Genomic DNA, 18,235 nt, shown 5'->3' with positions numbered 1-18,235 from the left:
ATTAGTAGCACTCAAACAAGGGGTTGTCCATCCATGTGGATAAAAAGGATACCCACGGTTACACTAGCTAAGATTGAAAATTAACAAAGCTCTCATACTTCAGGAGACAGGCCAACAAGTAACAGGCTTGGGGTTAGAGAGAAATTTTCCATATATGTATGTTGCAGCACAGTTGTCCATTTGGTGATCTTACACACTGATTTCTAGCATCTGCTCATGGCTACTGTTAGACATAGGGTACAAGACTGGATGTAAGAGTGGGCTGGTTGGGTGTGAAAATTGCTATATTTCTTGTTTCTTACAAAGTTTGCAACGTATTAATTACTTGACTCTGTAAGAGAATATAAATCCTCATTTCAATTTGCTCTTTGGATTTTTAAAGCTAATTGGTTGAATATTTATTCTGCTTTATTCGTGCTTTATGTTCTAATTATTTTTCATAATTTCTTCTGAAAGTAGCTACATTGCATGGAGAAAAGAAAATGTGGAAATCAAACATTGATCACAGAATTCAATCTCCTGGATTTCAGGAATCTTCATGGACTGCAGATTCTTGTCTTCCTGCTGTTCCTAGTGATCTACATTGTTACTATGGCTGGGAACATCCTCATCGTTGCGCTAGTTGTGGCTGATCAGCATCTGCACACCCCCATGTACTTTTTCCTGGGGAACTTGTCCTGCTTGGAGACCTGTTACACCTCTACCATCCTGCCTAGGATGCTGGCCAGTCTCCTAACTGGGGACAGGACCATCTCATTTAGTGGTTGTATCATACAGCTTTATTCTTTTGGTTTCCTAGTGGTGACTGAATGTTTTCTCCTGGCAGCAATGTCTTATGATCGGTATTTAGCGATATGCAAACCCCTTCACTATTCAGCCCTTATGAATGGCACGTTCTGTCTCCAGCTAGCAGCTGGGTCTTGGGTAAGTGGCTTTCTGGCTATTACCATAATTATATTTTTGATGTTGCAGTTAACATTCTGTGGCCCCAATGAAATAGACCATTTCTTTTGTGATTTCATTCCACTTCTTAAACTGTCCTGCAGTGACACACAACTGATTTCAGTGGTAAGTTTATTCCTTTCCTTCTTTGATACGTTTCCCCCTTTTCTACTAACGGTGGCATCCTACATATATATCATCGCCAGCATCCTGAGAATCCCTTCCACCACTGGGAGGCAAAAGGCCTTTTCCACCTGCTCATCCCACCTCATTGTGGTGACCATTTTCTATGGAACCTTAGTCATTGTCTACATGCTACCAAAAAACAACACACTGAGAGACCTAAATAAAGTATTCTCTGTCTTCTACACTGTCCTGACTCCTCTGCTCAACCCCCTCATTTACAGCCTGAGAAATAAGCATGTAAATATGGCCCTGAGAAAAGCTCTTAGTAACTTCACTGGATCCAGTTCACAGCAGGTGTAAACTGTAGTCAATGCAACTGTGCTGATTTACGCCAGCTGGTTATCTGATCCATGGTGATCACCAGAAATTGGATGCTTATAATAAGATGAGGATTAATCAATCTGTTTTAAATGCTCTGATGGGGGCTGCATGTTGATGGTTCCATACTTAAACAACATGATGCATCATAGGAGACTGTGAGGATGTAGTGAGTTCTTAGGCAGCTCCTTCAACTTTAATGCCTATGTCTGGCATGCGGGACCTTGGGAGTGTCTGGGGTGCAGACTTCTTGCAATGCAACTAATGTCCCACTCTCTCCCGCAAAATGGAGAATCCAAATGGATCTAGACTGTTCTCAGTGGTAGCAGATGACAGAACAAGGAGTAATGGTCTCAAGTTGCAGTGGGGGAGGTTTAGGATGGATATTAGGAACAAACTTTTTCACTAGGAGAGTGGTGAAGCACTGGAATGGGTTACCTAGGGAGGTGGTAGGATCTCTGTCCTTAGAGGTTTTTAAGTCAGGCTTGATGATGCCCTGGCTGGAATGATTTAGTTGGGGATTGGTCCTGCTTTGAGCAGGGGGTTGGACTAGATGACTTCCTGAGGTCTCTTCCAACCCTGATATTCTATGATTCTAAATCTGACCAAATTGCATAGGACAAGATCTATGCCATGGCTGAGGATGCTGAATATATATAACTAAGTGAAAAGGTAATTGACCTGATGGATGTCCATAGTGTCTGTGTATGTAGCATTTTACAATTCTGTCAAATTTCCATAAAATTAAAAAAAGTATCTAATTCGTTGTCTCTTTCTTTTAATGTACCCATGACAGTCTGTGAATTTTACATGCATTCATTTTCAGATAGGTGAGGAAATACCTCTTTATTGGGCCAACTTATGTTGGTGGAAGGAACACATTTTTAAGCTACACAGAGCTTTTATTTAGGTTGTTCTATAAAGTCATTTTCAGATATCAGTTCTGGAAAAAAGTCACCAAGCAAAACAAACACACACAACCCAAACATAGTATCTTCCTTCTCATCTATATTATCAGATTCCAGGATTGTCACTCAGAAGCCTAGAATGTCTATTGAGTCAGTGTGAACAGATGGAACAGCAACAAGATTGGTAGAGAGCTCTTTTTGTTTGGAATATCCCCATGTTCAGCCCTCACTGGTATTCATGGTCTGGTCTCATCCCATTTTTAAGTTCTTAGAGATTTTCAGCTTTTTTTATACATCGGACTTCACGAGAACTTAGGATTTCAACTACTAGTCTGCAAATTATCCATCCGTTCAAACCATTGTCTACTTCCACAAGCTTTTAGCCTGTGGTGTACTTGTCTAAATGGAAAGCTTTTGCTTAATTATCAAGAAGTGCCAACCTAGCCGTAAGTAAAATATAGGATTAAATGTCTCCTAACACCTATGAATTGCGCATCCAGATGGCATGGGCTTGATACAGGAGTGACTTGGTGGAATTCTCTGGCTTGTGCTATGCAGGGGGCTGGGTCATGCTGGTCTTTGATTCCCCTAAAACCAGTGGATGAAACCCTGATCTCATTGAAGTCAGTGCCATTGGCTTTAACGGGGCCAAGTTTTTGCCCTGTGAATCTACCACCCACTGGCAGGAACATGCCCTATTGAACAAGGTACGGGAGTGGCAGGAGAATCCAAGCCAGGTGCAACTATGCTGTGCTGGCTTCACAATGGTGTTTTCTGTGCAAATATTTTTGATTCAGTGCTTCCCAGTGAGGGATGGTCTGCAATGCTCCAGGCAGGAAGATGGCTCAAGAGGATTCCCTCATCAGCTTCCCCTTAAGGGTGGATAAGGGAAAATACTCAAATTATGGGCTCTGTTGACTCTGGTTTGGTCCTAGACAGTCTACAGAGCTGGTTTGATTAGGAGGGACCAAAGCCTAACAAGACTTGAAGAAGCCTCCAGGGTGTGAAAGGACTGTCTTTTGGAAAGGGGCACTGAAGGGGAACAGCAGGGCTGTCTAAAGAAGCTAGGCTTGCAATTACAGCATGGCATGACTTCAAGTAAAACAGACATGCATACAGGTTGCTTTCTGTTTTCAAATCCTTTCTAATCTAACACTTTGTTCCAACTGCTAAACAAATATACTCTATTTTAAGGAAGCTACTAGTCACAGGTTCCCAGAGAGAGGAAACTTGGGTGCCAAGGGTATGTCTACACTACTGCCGGGTGTGTGCTTCACTACTTGTGCTCTAGTTAGCTCAATAAAAATAGAAGTGAGGATGCCATCACAGTGGTTTCAGAGCAGGCTGCACAATGGAATACATATCTGGGGGCGGGAGGGGTGGACTTGTGTAGCCTATGCTATCCTGTCCTTGCTTGTACTTTTAGTGCATGAGCTGGAATACAGCTAGTGCTGATATGTCTACACGTGCTGCCAGTCACATCTCTGGCTGACGGATCTTCAGAGGGTGAGAACTGTGAGATTCTACCTGAGGCAGGTCAGAGACCTGAGAGGCAGCCAGCCCCATAACTATGACAATGGGATTTTCCAAGTTACTGAATGGAGTTAGGAGCCGAAAGCCCACTGGGTACCAAAGAGAGTTGGATGACTAATTGCCTTAAGCTCAGTGGAAAATCCCAACCTTTGCACGCAATGTAATTGGCACTATGTTTTCTAGTGCTGCAACTTTCTTCCTTTTTACTTGGTCTCCTGCCCTGCAGTGGGATGCACACAGGGGAAAACAGGAGGTGGATTCCTCAAGGCTTATGGTAAAGGCTCAGCTGAGCCCAGACAAAATAGGAGTGGTCCTTAGATGTCCCAGTGAAGTTTGGGGTCCCATTGTGCTGGTTCTTGAATACAAGTAAAATTAAAAGGCCCTGTCTGAAAAGGTTAAGGTCTAAAGCTCTAATCTCAGCAGCTGGTTCCATGTCAGGGGGTCCCTGCATTCCATGTACCCCACTAAGATCAATGGAAGATGGGAAGAGTTTGCAGTGGGGGACTGTTGTAAACACTCAGAGAGAACAGAACTCCTGGGGAACAGTGTGTGTGTGTCTCTCTCTCCTACCCATTGTGGCAAGGCACCTTCTCAGTCTCCCCAGCCTCTGTTGCTTTTAGCCCTGGTAAGACAGGTTTGGGTAATGCGGTCCCCCTTGGGACACAGGGGAAGTCTGCTCCCCGTATCTCCACCAGTCCTGTTTAGAGTATTTTTACTCTCTTGTGGGAGAGAGTACTGCCTCTCCTCCCAGTGAGGCTCGCTGTCTTGCTGCTCCAACACTCCTGGCAGCAGGGCTCCTTCTCTCTCTGCTCTCCCCCAATCCTTCCTCCCAGGGAAGGATTTAAAAAGGTTTCAGGCAGCCCTAAGTTGGAATCAGCTGATCCTAATTAACTCCAGGTGGCTCCCCCTCAGCTGATTCTAATTGCTACCTTGGTAACCCTTTCTCAGCTGAACCTGATTGACCTGTAGTCGCCTCCCAGTTGATAAGGAGGAGGGCCTTTTAGCCCTCTGGGACTGATTCCTACCCCACTCTTGCAGCTGTCTGTCCTGAGTTTATCACATCATATATGCTCATCTATCCCTCTTCCTATCCCCATTCCTCTTCACCTAACTAGTTCCATGTATACCTACCTAACTACCTGTTCCCCGTCTACTTGTTTATCTAGCCCAATGTATACCTACCTACCTAACTGTTCCCCTATCAACTCATCTGACTAGCCCCATGAATATCCACCTACCTGTTCACTAGCTACTCATCTTTCTGGCCCCACACCTGCCTACCTGTTCCCCTAGCTACTCATCTATTTAGGCCCATACATACTTCTCTATCTGCTTATCCCCATACAAGTGTTATGGCTGCTCTTACTTTTTCAGTGTATTACCTACTAGGATTGCTAGATTTTCTGGTGTTTGATAGATAACTGGGTTTCTGATAAACTGGATTCTTCTGCAGAAATCCTTTATTATTTGTTAATATCATCATAATTATTGTTTATTGTTAGCGCCTCACAGGACCCAGACAGGATCGAGACCATTTGTGCCAGGTGCTATTCAAACATAGAAAGAGACAAGCCCTGCCTTTAAGGTCTTTGGGGTATGTCTGCACTGCAACTGGAAGCCAGCCTCCCAGCCTGTGGAGACAGACTTGTGCTACCAGGGCTTGAGCTAGCACGCTAACACTAGCAATGTGGTTGTTGCAGCAGTGGTGGGGGCTTGGCTCCCCTCCCACACTTGGACCCACCCAAAGGAAAATTGGAATGTTGGGTAAAATAAAATAAAAGTGTCTGTTTTCCTCAAAGAAAAGATTTTTCTCAAAAAAAGAAAGAGAGAAAACATCTCTTGTGTGCTGGGCTGAGCTGAGAGTGGAGATCAGCTTCTTGGCCACCATTTTGCTCTTCGCAGCCTGGAATAGATAAGTCACCTACGATCTGAACAGTAAGTATGCCCTGTCATGCCAAAGGCTAGAGGAAAGAAATGTCCTAGGATATGCACATAGCTTGGCATTGGAGCTTCTCCATCCAAAGGAAGATCTCTCTAAGGAGATGTTTATATCCTTAGATTGGTGTTTGGTTGCTCAGCCTAATATTCCTACACAAAGTGGGTGAGATTTTCAAAGTTATCTGTGGGATTGATCTATCAATCTGTCTGACCGTCTAGGTACCTATATAACCCTCATCATTGCAGTATCACAATGCTTTGATGCACAAAGACTAGATATAATGGAATTTCTCAGCTTGTCTCTCTTTCTGTCCACCTGTCTGCATACAATTCAGTAATGTTTGAAAACTGCATCTGATTCAGTCCAAAACTTCAGGGAATGTTCTAGGCTCAGGGGCAGAATTGTAATGTTGTTGGATGGAAATTGGAAAGCACAAAAGAGGAAAATGGGGGATACACAAAGTCCTGGCATCTGGTTAGCAGACCCATCATCTTTAACTAGGGCTTGGTCTACACTTAAAAAATAGATCAACTTAGCTTTGTAACTCAGGGTTGTGAAAAATCCTGAACCATGAGTGATGAATCTAATTCAATCTAACCCACAGTGTATGCACAGCCAGATAGATGGAAGAAGTCTTCTGTTGACATAGCTACTGCCTCTCAGAGAGGTGGTTTAAGAACATCAGTGGAAATCTTCTTGTCAATGTAGCAAGAACCTGAAGGGGGCTGCCAAAGAGGATGGATCTATACTGTTCTCAGTCATAGCAGATGACAGAAAAAGGAGCATCTGAACAAGTGAGCTGTAGCCCACAAAAGCTTATGCTGAAATACATTTGTTAGTCTCTAAGGTGCCACAAATACTCCTGTTCTTTTTGTGGATACAGACTAACACGGCTGCTACTCTGAAACCAGAAAAAAGATTAATGGTCTCAAGTTGCAGTGGGGGAGGTTTAGGTTGGATATTAGGAAAAACTTTTTCACTAGGAGGGTGGTGAAGCACTGGAATGGGTTACCTAGGGAGGTGGTGGAATCTCCTTCCTTAGAGGTTTTTAAGGTCAGGCTTGATAAAGCCCAGTCTGGGATGATTTAGTTGGAGATTGGTCCTTCTTTGAGCAGGAGGTTGGACTAGATGACCTCCTGAGGTCCCTTCCAACCCTGAGATTCTATGATTCTATAGCAGCCACTTCAGTAAATACTCAATGGAAGCCAATGGGAATTGGATTCAGTAAGAAGGAGGAAGGAATGTGACTGAATATGGAGTAAGGATGGCATGTGTAAAAGAAATTCAGATGTATGAATGAGTAGATAGCCAGATAGATGCATGCAGCAGGAATAATAAAACCACATAATAAATTCACATAGACTCTGTGGAAAATTTATTGGTTCACCTAGCCCAGCTCTTAATAGAAAATCATCAGTAATTTGAACTCCATCTTCAGTCAACTTTCTTGCACGTTTGTTATTTTAATCTAAAGCAGTAATGGAGTGTCTGCCTTCCAAAGAAATCAGTAAATTCTCTAACACCTTTGCTTAAAGCCTTGCTAACTTCCTTGTTTCTCAGGCTGTAGATGAGTGGATTGGCCAGGGGAGTCAGGACAGTGTAGAAAAGTGAGAATAGTTTATTTAGGTCTCTCAGTGTGTGGGTTTTTGGTAACAGATAAACAAGAATCAGGGTCCCATAGAAGATGGTCACCACAATAAGGTGAGAGGAGCAGGTGGAAAATGCCTTGTGCCTCCTGGATGCGGAAGGGATTCTCACGATAGTGGCGATGATGCACATGTAGGAAGTCAGGGTTAATAGAAAAGGGCCCAGTGCTATTAGGGAGGACAGTATGAAAGCCAGAAGTTCTATCCGTTCAGTGTCACTGCAGGAAACATTTATCAACGGGGTCAAATCACAAAAGAAATGGTCAATTTCATTGGGGCCACAGAAAATCAAATGGGACAGCAAAAATATAATTATGGAATTAATTACAAAGCAGATTATCCAGGAGACAGTAATGAGAAGTAAGCAAAATCTGCCATTCATCATCATTGTATAATGCAAAGGTTTACATATTGCTAAATACCGATCATAGGACATTGCTGCTAGGAGATAACATTCTGAACCTGCAAGGCAACCAAAGAAATAATATTGTACAAAACAGCCAGCAATAGAGATGGTTCTGTCCCTTGTCAGGAGACCGGCCAGCATCCTAGGCAGGATGGTGGAGGTGTAGCAGGTCTCCAAGCAGGACAAATTCCCCAAAAAGAAGTACATGGGGGTGTGAAGATTCTGATCAGTCACAATTAATGCAATGATGAGGATGTTCCCAGCCATAGTCACAATGTAGATCATCAGGAACAGCAGGAAGAGAGGGGTCTGCAGTTCCTGGAGACTCCCGAATCCCAGTAGGATGAATTCTGTGATGGACGTTTGATTTCTCCATTTAGTGTTTACCATGGGTCTGATTTCCTAAGGAAAAGGAAATGAAATGAAAAATGGATGTGAATAATACAGACAAAAATCTTAATTGCCAACTATACATTTTGACAGAACAAAGTGATTTTTTTCTAAAGGGTAACTGTCAAAATTCTCTTGCCATATGTATTGTACTCCTGAATAAATATTGGTGAATCCTTGACAGAAACCTTATAAGAAAGAAAGAAAACATCCCTTACTGAAACTCACTATTCAGATACTGTTCAGGCTGGAAAGCTGATTAATATTTCATAGCCCATCAACATTGCTACACAGTTTCCCTGATATATAGGTAACAACCACTGGCTCCATTATTATCATCTTAAACATTGAGAACTGAGAGAAGTATGTAGGACCTGGTTCTCTTCCCCTTGTAATATGATGATGTTCATCTCTTACGTCAGCCTTTCGTTTACATTGATGTGCAGTGCATCGGGTCTGACTTGGACTTACAGTACAGTAGTGGCTGGGGCACTGGAATTGGGCTGAAGAGTGCTGGATGCTTTTCACAGCTTCCCTGGTGACCTTTTTTTAATTTGATTTAATTACATCTGAGGAAAAACAAAGTAAGGACTTCAGGATTTGGGGTAAGATTTGAATAGGAGTCAGGTATGTAGATGTGACGTTATCTGATTAAAATATGACTGTATAGATTATTTTTGCAACCACTGTTATATATTTGCAGCAAATACTGTACAAAGGTTGTCAAGTGAGGTGTCTATGAAAATATGATTTTCTGGCTATGATTATGCTATCTGTTTGCATGTATCATTTTTGTATTTGAAGTTATACGTATTGGCGCCATACTTAGATTTCAAATGCGTGCTCCTGGGGTACCGCCCACAAGGTAGCCAGCCAGCACATCTTGGAGAGATTATTCAAATTGAGTGTCCCATCGAAAGGACATTGAACTGACAATGGACCATGGGAGACACCCATCTACACTTAATGGAATTTCCTGCTGTGACTAGGCGAAATGCATGGACATGGGACTTCCCCACATGACACCAAACTCTATCTTGTTGCTGTAATTTTCAAGTAATAACAATGGAATGCCCTTCACATGGCAAAAGCTATAAAAGGCTCTGGACACCCCTCCATTTTGTCTTCAATATGGCTTCTTACCTCTGGAGGAACTCTGCTACAAACTGAATCTCTGAACAAAAGACTGAATCACCATCCAAGCTGTGGATGTATTCCAGAGACTTGACTTTAGCCAGCAGTTTATTCCATCACTGCTACAAGCCTGAACCAAGAATTTTGCCATTACTGTATGTAATTGATTCCTTTAACCAATTTTAACTCTCTTCTTTCTTTCTTTCTTTCTTTCTTTCTTTCTTTCTTTCTTTCTTTCTTTCTTTCTTTCTTTCTTTCTTTCTTTCAATAAACCATTAGATTTTAGATACTAAAGGATTGGCATCAGCATGATTTTTGGGTAACATCTGAGTTATATATTGACCCGGGTGTGTGGCTGGTCCTTTGGGATCAGAAGAACCTATTATTTGATGAAATTGGTTGTAAAGAACCACTCCATCTCTGAAGCCAGTGTTTTTGGTGGTGATATAAGGACTGGAATGCCTGAGGAAACTGCCTTTATGTTTTCTTTTTAGCCAGTGTGGTGAAACAGGTGTTTACTTTTGTGGCATATCTTATAAAAGAATACCAACAAGTTTTGGGTTCTGTTTGCCCTATTTCTCAGCAGTTTGTCCTGAATTTGGCATCCTAAGTTGTGACCCACTAAGGCACGGTTACAGTAGGTGCTTTTGAAGTCATAGAAATGATCACAGAAATGTAGGACTGGAAGGGACCTCGAAAGGTCATCTAGTCCAGTCCCCTTCATTGAGGCACGACTAAGTATTACTTATACCATTGCTGACAGGTTTATATCTGACCAGTTCTTAAAAACTTCCAAGGACAGAGATTCTACAAACTCCCTAGGTAATTTCTTCCAGTGGTTAACTACCCTGACAGTTAGCAAGTTTTTCTTAATGTCCAACCTAAATCTCCCTTGCTGCAATTTAAGCCCATTGCTTCTTGTCCTGTCCTCAGTGATTAAGGAGAACCATTTATTAAACTCATCTTTATAACACCTTTTATGTACTTGAAGACTGTTATCATGTGCTCCATCTCCCCCCCCACACACCCCAAGTCTTCTCTTTTCCAGACAAAACAAACCCAGGTTTGTTTGTTTTTCAATCTTTCCTTGTAGGTGACTATCTGCATCTTTAGGCACCAAAATAACTTGTCCAATAATGAGCAGTGACAAGTTTTTACTCTTTGTAATTCTGATTCACAGAACAGAAGGGAAAATAATTTTCTTATGATAGTGTTTGTATTCTCTCTGGTCCCCAGATGTCTAACACGTAAGACCTTATGATACTTTTACTTTGCTTGCCCCATTAAACCTATCTCTTTCAGCTGTTTGCTGCATAAGTTATCCAAGCTTTCTCTCCTTTTCATTCCCTTTGATTCAGCTCTGAATTTGCCCCACTGTATTCAACAATGTCAAAAATTAAGCAAAGCAAATTTGTCCACATGTAGCATAAACACCAAGGAGTAAAAGCAATTATTTAGAGCACCAGTATAATAATGGCACTAAGGTATCCAAGATACATCTTAGATTGGCCATAAAATAACATTTTTGGAGAATGATGGCCACTTGGTCATGCTACAATCTCCTGCAGGAGTTGATGGAAGACCTATAATTTGATATGTTTAAAATTAAACTACACAAGTCTCTAAGTAGCAGATTATTTGAGACAACCATACATTGTCCATGTTCCTGTGTACTTTAGGTTCTGGATCATAGCATTAAGAAGACAAAGTACTTATTCTGGGGTTTTCAAAGGAGCCTAAAGAGTCAATATCCAAAAGCCATTTAAATGCAGGTACCTAACTCCCTTAGGCCATTTTATAAAATTCCTGTATTAGCCCTTGGCTACATGAGAAAGACACAGCACTGAAACTTACATAGATTTTTTTTGTTTGTGTTTTACTGGTTAAACTGGTGAATCTATGATTCTATGATTCAAAACCCTAGGTAGACTTTCTTATTTTGGTTTGTGTGTCTTATTTCATTTCAGTTTAAATAGATTACTAATTGGCTTAAGTTAAAATGAAATATGCCAGGTTTAAACCAAGACCAGACTGTCCACATCTTTTTTACACACACACACACACACACACACACACACACACACACACACACACACACACACAGAGAGAGAGAGAGAGAGAGCTTGATCAGAGCCAAGGCCCTATCTCTGGCCATAATATTGTTTCAGAGTAAGGTGAAAGAAATCACACAATGAAGAATGAGATTTTATATCCCTTTTAAAAATTCTGTCTTTTTACTTATAACTATTATAACTTTGAATGTTTTTTTAATACATACAAACATCCTCTTTCACTCTTTAAGTTCCTGGTTTCAATAATTTCCAGTGGCAATGAGTCCCACAGTTTAATTACACATTGTGTGAAGAGGTATTTCCTTTTATGAGTTTTGAAATTTGCTACCTTTCAATTTCATTGAATGTCCTCTTGTTCATGTGCTGTGACACATGGAGAACAGAAGTTCCTGATCTCCCTTCTCTAGACCATTCATAATTTAAAATAGATGCCACTTAATAGCAATAACAACTTTCATTTTAATGTTAATGGGATATGGATATTAGCAACAGATATGCTGCTTAACAACTTTTTTTTGGAGGAAAGGCCCCAGCTGCAGTCAGGTTCCTGAAGCTGCAGTCAGGGAAGGCAAGGCCCAGAGCTTTGTTCCCTGGCTTTTGCTTATTTGCAACCCCCGGATAATAGCAACTTATTCCTTGGAAGCAAGAGGTTGCTAATAAGCGGAATCCACTGTATTTCAGGGCTGAGTAAACATTGACTAAGGAATTCAGTATTTCACTCTGTGATTTCTCAGTGGCTGTTCTCAGTGGTGGCAGATGACAGAACAAGGAATAACGGTCTCAAGTTGCAGTGGGTGAGGTCTAGGTTGGATATTAGGAAAAAACCTATTTTATTAGGAGGATGGTGAAGCACTGGAATGGGTTACCTAGGAAGGTGATGGAATCTCCACCCTTAGAGGTTTTTAAGGTCCAGCTTGACAAAGCCCTGGCTGGGATGATTTAGTAGGCGTTGGTCCTGCCTTGAGCAGGGGGGTTGGACTAGATAACCTCCTGAGGTCTCTTCCAACCTTAACCTTCTATGATTCCTCTATGATTCTATGTTTTCACTGCAGCTAACAACCATGGAAAAGACTTATGTTACCTTAATTATCTGCTTGAAGTTCTGATGCAACCTCTTCAGTCAGGATTTCAGTAACTGGGTTGTATTTCCCACATGCCAACCATTTTCCTGATATTCTTCATACAGTTGTGAAAAGACATTCCTGAGACAATACATTAATCTCTCTCTGCTACTCCATTCATTTTGTTGGATGCTCTTTGAAAACAACTAATGTTGTCTTCTCTTCATGTTTATATGCATTCTAGGATCATGGGGATTTTTCATTGATGTCACCAAGGAATTAATTCTATGTTTATATCAGAGTAAATGTAAACAACACAGTTAATTGATAATGGCCAAGCTCAGTAGACATCCCTATTCACAAAGGGAAAAAGTTAATTGTAAATTATTCATCATTATTCATAAATTATTCATTTACCAACATAGCAATTAAAATATATATAGATGGAGAAGTTATGCATGCAAAACTATGGGGATTTTGTCATATTTTATTTTACAGTTACTTTTTAAAATTAATTGGTTTAACAAAGAGAAGGTTGAGGGGTGACTCGATTACAGCCTATAAGTATCTATGCAGGGAATAAATATTTAATAACGGGCTCTTCGTTCTAGCAGGGGAAGGTAAAACACGATCCGGTGAGTGGAAGTTGAAGCTAGACAAATTGAAACTGGAAATACAAATAAATTTTTCATGGTGAGAGTAATTAACCATTGGAGCAATTTATCCAGGATAATGGTTGAGCCTTCATCAGTGACAATTTTTGGGAATGGTTGGAAGGACTTTGACCTACTGAAGGCCTATTTAAGATTGATGGGTGACCTCAGGTACACTTTTAACTGGTGTAGAGGAACTTTTATTGTTTTCTCCCATAGGGAAGGTACCTGAAAGGGAGCAGAGATTCAGCTAGTTCCATGGCTCAGTACCTCAGATTTAATTTAAAAAATGTTTTAGACCAAAGGAAAAGATACAGACATGAACTGCAGACTGTCTGAGGGAAGGAAAAAAAGTTCCTGTGCAATGGACCCCGACTGCTGCCCACCACACGGTGTCATCCACTTTGGGATGGAGATTGGTGGCTCAGGGAAGAGTGATATCCACCAGGCCCAAAGAGGAGTTGTGGTGGGTCCTGCACCAGCCACAAAGATACCACTGCTACCCGCAAAGGATGAGTAGGACCACAGTGCATGGGGCATGGCCAAACAAAGGAGTGGGTTCACAGGTGACCTCCATGTGTCGCTGTGTCCGGGGCCCTAGATTCCCTTAACCTGGACCCAACCACAATGTGTTACAGTGTAGATATTCCCAGAGCCAAATCTATGGACATGGAGACTGGTCTACTCTCTCCCTCATAGGGAAGCTCCCTTTAAGTTTACAGGGGACAAAATGGGTTGGTATCTGAACCACTTTATCACCACTTTCTTGTAGACTGGATTCCCAGTGGAAGCTGATAGGACCTAGGGACCCAACTTGCATTGCTATTCGATGGGAGCTGGGTACCTAACTCCCATAGGGTCCTTCAAAAATAGCAGCCATACACCATGGTGAGCGGTATAGAGAAGGTTGATCGGGTGCTCGTATTTACTAGAGGTGGTCAGAAAAATTAATTTTGTCATCAATAAAAAAGAAGAAAAATTGTTCATTTTAATTGGAATTTTTGTCGAAAAATGCAAAAAATGAAAACTGTTTTTTTCTCTGAAAACTGCCAAGAACTGATTATATAGATACAATCTATCTGGTTATGGTGACACTTGCCTTAGGTGCTCTTAATGGTAAGCCACGGTGTTACCTCTCTGCCTCAGCAAGGGAGAGCTTTGCTGGACCCTCCTCTCCCTGCCAAATCAGCAAACTATTTGAGACTTTGCCAGTGTTACCAGTGCTTTGCAGGTAATCTTCAGTGAGCTCCAGTTCCTCAGCTCCCTCAGGGAGTCTCTCTTCAATGTCCAGTTCCTGTCACTGGACAGACAGACAGTATCATGTTCACTACCTGCAATAAGACAGTACACCCACCAGCCTCTTGGCTCATTGAGGACATGCTGTTTAACTTAATACATGGCGCTGAGATGGTTTATAATAAAACTGAGCATGAGTTTATTAATATGGAACCTACATTAAAGTTGTGCTAAGCAAGGACAAAGAGACAGAAATTGTTACAAACAAAGCACAAGTAAAAACACTCATTCTAGTGTCTAAAACTTAACAGATTAAAATTCTGGTCTCAGATGATTTCTCACCTATAGTCAGTTCTCAGCCTCTTCCACTCACACGGTTCAAGCTTTGACTTTTCACAGATTCCAAAAGCACCTGCTCCTTTTGTCCTTTAACATAACTAAGGGATTTTCTCCCCTTTTTCTGATAGCCCCGCAAGCCTTTGAAATATATTCCTCCCAACTGCATACCCCAGGAAGAGTTCTTCTGTCCCAGATGCCATGCCGTCTTTCTGCCTTCTTCTCCTGTTGACTCAGATGCAAAGGTAACTTCCATTGTCTCTGATCTCACATATTTCCAGTGAACTTACATAACTCTATACACTCTAACCATACATACATCGTGCAGTAATATTAATGACCAGCATGTCATCACTTTTTCTATGATACCTTATAAGACATGATGCATCTGAAGAAGTGAGGTTTTTTTACCCATGAAAGCTTATGCCCAAATAAAACTGTTAGTCTTTAAAGTGCCACCAGAGTCCTTATTGTTTTTGTGGATACAGACTAACACGGCGACCCCCTGATACTTACAAGTCACTGTTCGGCTAAATATTCTGACAACAGTGTGTAGGGTGCTCCCTTTGCCAGTTGACATAAAAGCAACCAACATTTTTCAGGTTTTCTGGTGGAAATTGGAATATTTCTGAGGAAAGTGGGCAGGATCAGAGAAAATTTCTTCAATCAAAATACTGTTTTCCACTGAAAAAAATGTAGATGGAAAATTTTGGACCAACCAGCTATATAATCCTTTTCATAATGTCTAGACAAAAAAAAATTACATGAAGAGAAGTTAAGTAGGAGAGCACAGATCAGTGACTTATTATGAGCTCTATTAAAGAGATGGTGTCATTATTGAAAAGCCAAGTGTTAGAAACACAGGAAATTCAGAATTAAAGTTAAATTGAAAAGAAACACAAACACATTAACATCTGGAACTGCACAATTAGCACACCCAAGCACCCTTATTTTTGCTCTTAATGACACCAACCGATAGCCGTTTGGTTGTGGTGAAGGCTTTCAGAGTTTGTGATCCCCGGTTATATTAAACTGACTTTTAAAAGACATTTTTCCCCTCAGTGTGGCATCATGGTAAAGAAGAGGGTGATAAATCCTGCTCTTGATGAAAACTCAAACGAGCCTTAATTAAGGGACCATGAAAGATGAATCCTGGGAATCAAGGGAACATTTAAGGAAACAACTTTAAAACATTTCTCTAAAATTCTCATTTCTCTAAAATAGGAAGTATCACTGGGGCAATGAACTTAGCAGGAACAAAAAAGGACTAGACATACATAGACAAGAATATTGTCAGTTACATGACAGTATTATTAAAAGAACGCAAAATTTGAAAAGTATATAAGCCTTCCTGCTGCCACATATATACTGATAGGGGAAAGGGAAACATTTCTCATAATGGCAGTTTGTACCATATGTTCCTGGTTTTTTCACCTTCCCCTGAAAAGGAGCTGGTTGAGAAATGGTGAATGTATTTGGCAAAAAAATCAAACCATCTCCCCCAAAAATTCTCGTTTCACTTACAATTTTCCATGAAATTTTTCAGTGTTCCAGGAAAAAAAAAAGCAACCCAATAGTTTTCTTTTTGGTTTGTGGTCCTCCAATCTTTCACTATTCTCCCTTCATCTCCCCCAGCCCATTGTCTCTCTTTCTCTCTCTCTCTCTCTCTCTGACTCTTCTTTCCTTTGTCATTTCCACAGTTAAAACGTAAACCTGATCTTTTTTTTCCAGTTTCCTGTTTTCTGAATTCAGTTTCATTTTTATTAAAAATTGTACATATTAATTAAAAAATCATTTTTAACCAAAACATTATTTTAAAATTTGACCAGCTCTATTGTGATGTATCTGAAGTTAGGCCCCTTTTAACAACAAGCTACTGGAGTAGATGGACCACTGGTCTGACCAAGGATGGCAGGACTTATGTGCCTGTGTTTTCTCTCATGAAAGCCCTAATTTTTCTGACACCTTTACTGAGTGCATTATTAACTTCTTCATTTCTCAGGGTATATATGAAAGGATTGGCCATGGGGGTCAAGACAGTGTAGAAAAGAGAAAACACTTTGTTCAGGTCTCTCAGTGCATTGTTTTTTGGTAACAGATAAACAATGATTATGGTTCCATAGAACAATGTGACCACAGTGAGGTGAGAGGAGCAGGTGGAAAAGGCCTTCTGCCTCCCGGTGGTGGATGGGATTCGAAGGATGGTGGAGAGGACACATAAATAAGATGACAAGGTGAGTAGTAATGGTGGCAGAGAGAATATGGAAGACAGTAGGAAAACCATAAGTTCCATGAGGTGGGTGTCACTGCAGGAGAGTTTAATAACCGGAATTAGATCACAAAAGAAATGGTCAATTTTGTTGGGACCACAGAAAACTAACCGTGACAACACATATAATATAATGGAATTACCCAACAAGCCACTTATCCAAGATGCAGCCACTAACTGGAGGCAGAACTGGCGATTCATGAGGGCTGCATAATGCAGTGGTCTGCATATTGCTAAATACCGATCATAAGACATGGCTGATAAGAGATAAGACTCTGAGCCTGCGAGGAGACCAAAAATATAATTTTGTATAAAACACGCACAAACTGAAATAGCTCTGTTTCCAGTTAGGAGACTCTGCAGCATCCTTGGCAAGCTGTTTGAGGTGTAGCAGGTTTCTAAGAAGGACAAATTCCACAGAAAGAAGTACATGGGAGTGTGTAGGTGATGATCAGTCAAAACAAGCAGAATGATGAGGATGTTTCCAGCCACGGTCAAAATGTAGATGACTAGAAACAGCAGGAAGAGAAGGAGACGTAGCTGTGGAAGATTCCCAAATCCCAGGAGGATGAATTCTGAGATGTACGTTTGATTTTCCCATTCTGTGTTTGCCATGGATTGTGTCTGGAGGATAAATGAAGAAATTATAATCTTTGATGATATAGTAAGAAAGGAAAACAACCATTTGTGAGTCATACAGAGAGATAGGTACACAGTTAGACAGAGAGTTTGGATTTGGGTAGGTTGAAACTTCCATAAAATACTATTTTTCAATGGAAAACTGAGTTTTCAACTGTGTACATGAAAACTTTTGCAGAAAGTATCTGTTTTCCTTTATCCTTAAAACTAATATTTTTCAGCAGACAACTTTTTTCAATTTTTCTATGAAAAGTTGCAATGTTCTACTGAACATTTCTATGAAACAATTTCCAACCCTCCCATTTTGGTCAAAATTTTCTGTGGAAAAATAAAATTTCTGACCAGTTCTAGATTTAAGTGCAGAAAAAGAAAGAAAGAAAGAAAGAAAGAAAATTTAGTGATATTAAGTGAGATTTTCAAAGTCTAACACTGCTCCTATTAATGTAAATGGATAAAATTCCCACAGATTTCTCTGTGAGCAGAGTGAGTTTATTCTGAGCATGTGCTTGGACATTAAAATTGGATCTCATCATGATAAATTAGATTACTTGTACAAGAAAAATAGTA

General features: G+C 40.7%; 3 protein-coding genes across 3 annotated transcripts; 1 reads left to right on the top strand and 2 right to left on the bottom strand.

Moving 5' to 3' along the window:
* The first annotated feature begins 468 nt into the window (after positions 1–468).
* Positions 469–1,428, top strand: LOC120380106 (olfactory receptor 6N1-like). Its single transcript, XM_039497602.1, has one exon. It carries the CDS (start codon positions 469–471, stop codon positions 1,426–1,428), a length of 960 nt encoding a protein of 319 aa, XP_039353536.1.
* Positions 1,429–7,284: 5,856 nt separating this feature from the next.
* Positions 7,285–8,268, bottom strand: LOC120380105 (olfactory receptor 11A1-like). The gene has a single exon (XM_039497601.1). The coding sequence runs from the start codon at positions 8,266–8,268 to the stop codon at positions 7,285–7,287; it is 984 nt and encodes a 327-aa protein (XP_039353535.1).
* An 8,410-nt stretch (positions 8,269–16,678) lies between these two features.
* On the bottom strand, positions 16,679–17,284 carry LOC120380104 (olfactory receptor 488-like). Its single transcript, XM_039497600.1, has one exon. The coding sequence runs from the start codon at positions 17,282–17,284 to the stop codon at positions 16,679–16,681; it is 606 nt and encodes a 201-aa protein (XP_039353534.1).
* Between the last annotated feature and the right edge of the window lie 951 nt (positions 17,285–18,235).

The sequence above is a fragment of the Mauremys reevesii genome, linkage group 13 (assembly GCF_016161935.1).
Source record: "Mauremys reevesii isolate NIE-2019 linkage group 13, ASM1616193v1, whole genome shotgun sequence".
In the NCBI taxonomy this organism is placed as follows: domain Eukaryota; kingdom Metazoa; phylum Chordata; order Testudines; family Geoemydidae; genus Mauremys; species Mauremys reevesii.
This window is presented reverse-complemented; position numbering and strand designations above follow the sequence as displayed.

Coding starts and splice junctions, on each gene's coding strand:
- LOC120380105 (XM_039497601.1), bottom strand. CDS start 8,268: ATGGTAAACACTAAATGGAGAAATCAAACGTCCATCACAGAATTCATC.
- LOC120380106 (XM_039497602.1), top strand. CDS start 469: ATGGAGAAAAGAAAATGTGGAAATCAAACATTGATCACAGAATTCAAT.
- LOC120380104 (XM_039497600.1), bottom strand. CDS start 17,284: ATGTCTTATGATCGGTATTTAGCAATATGCAGACCACTGCATTATGCA.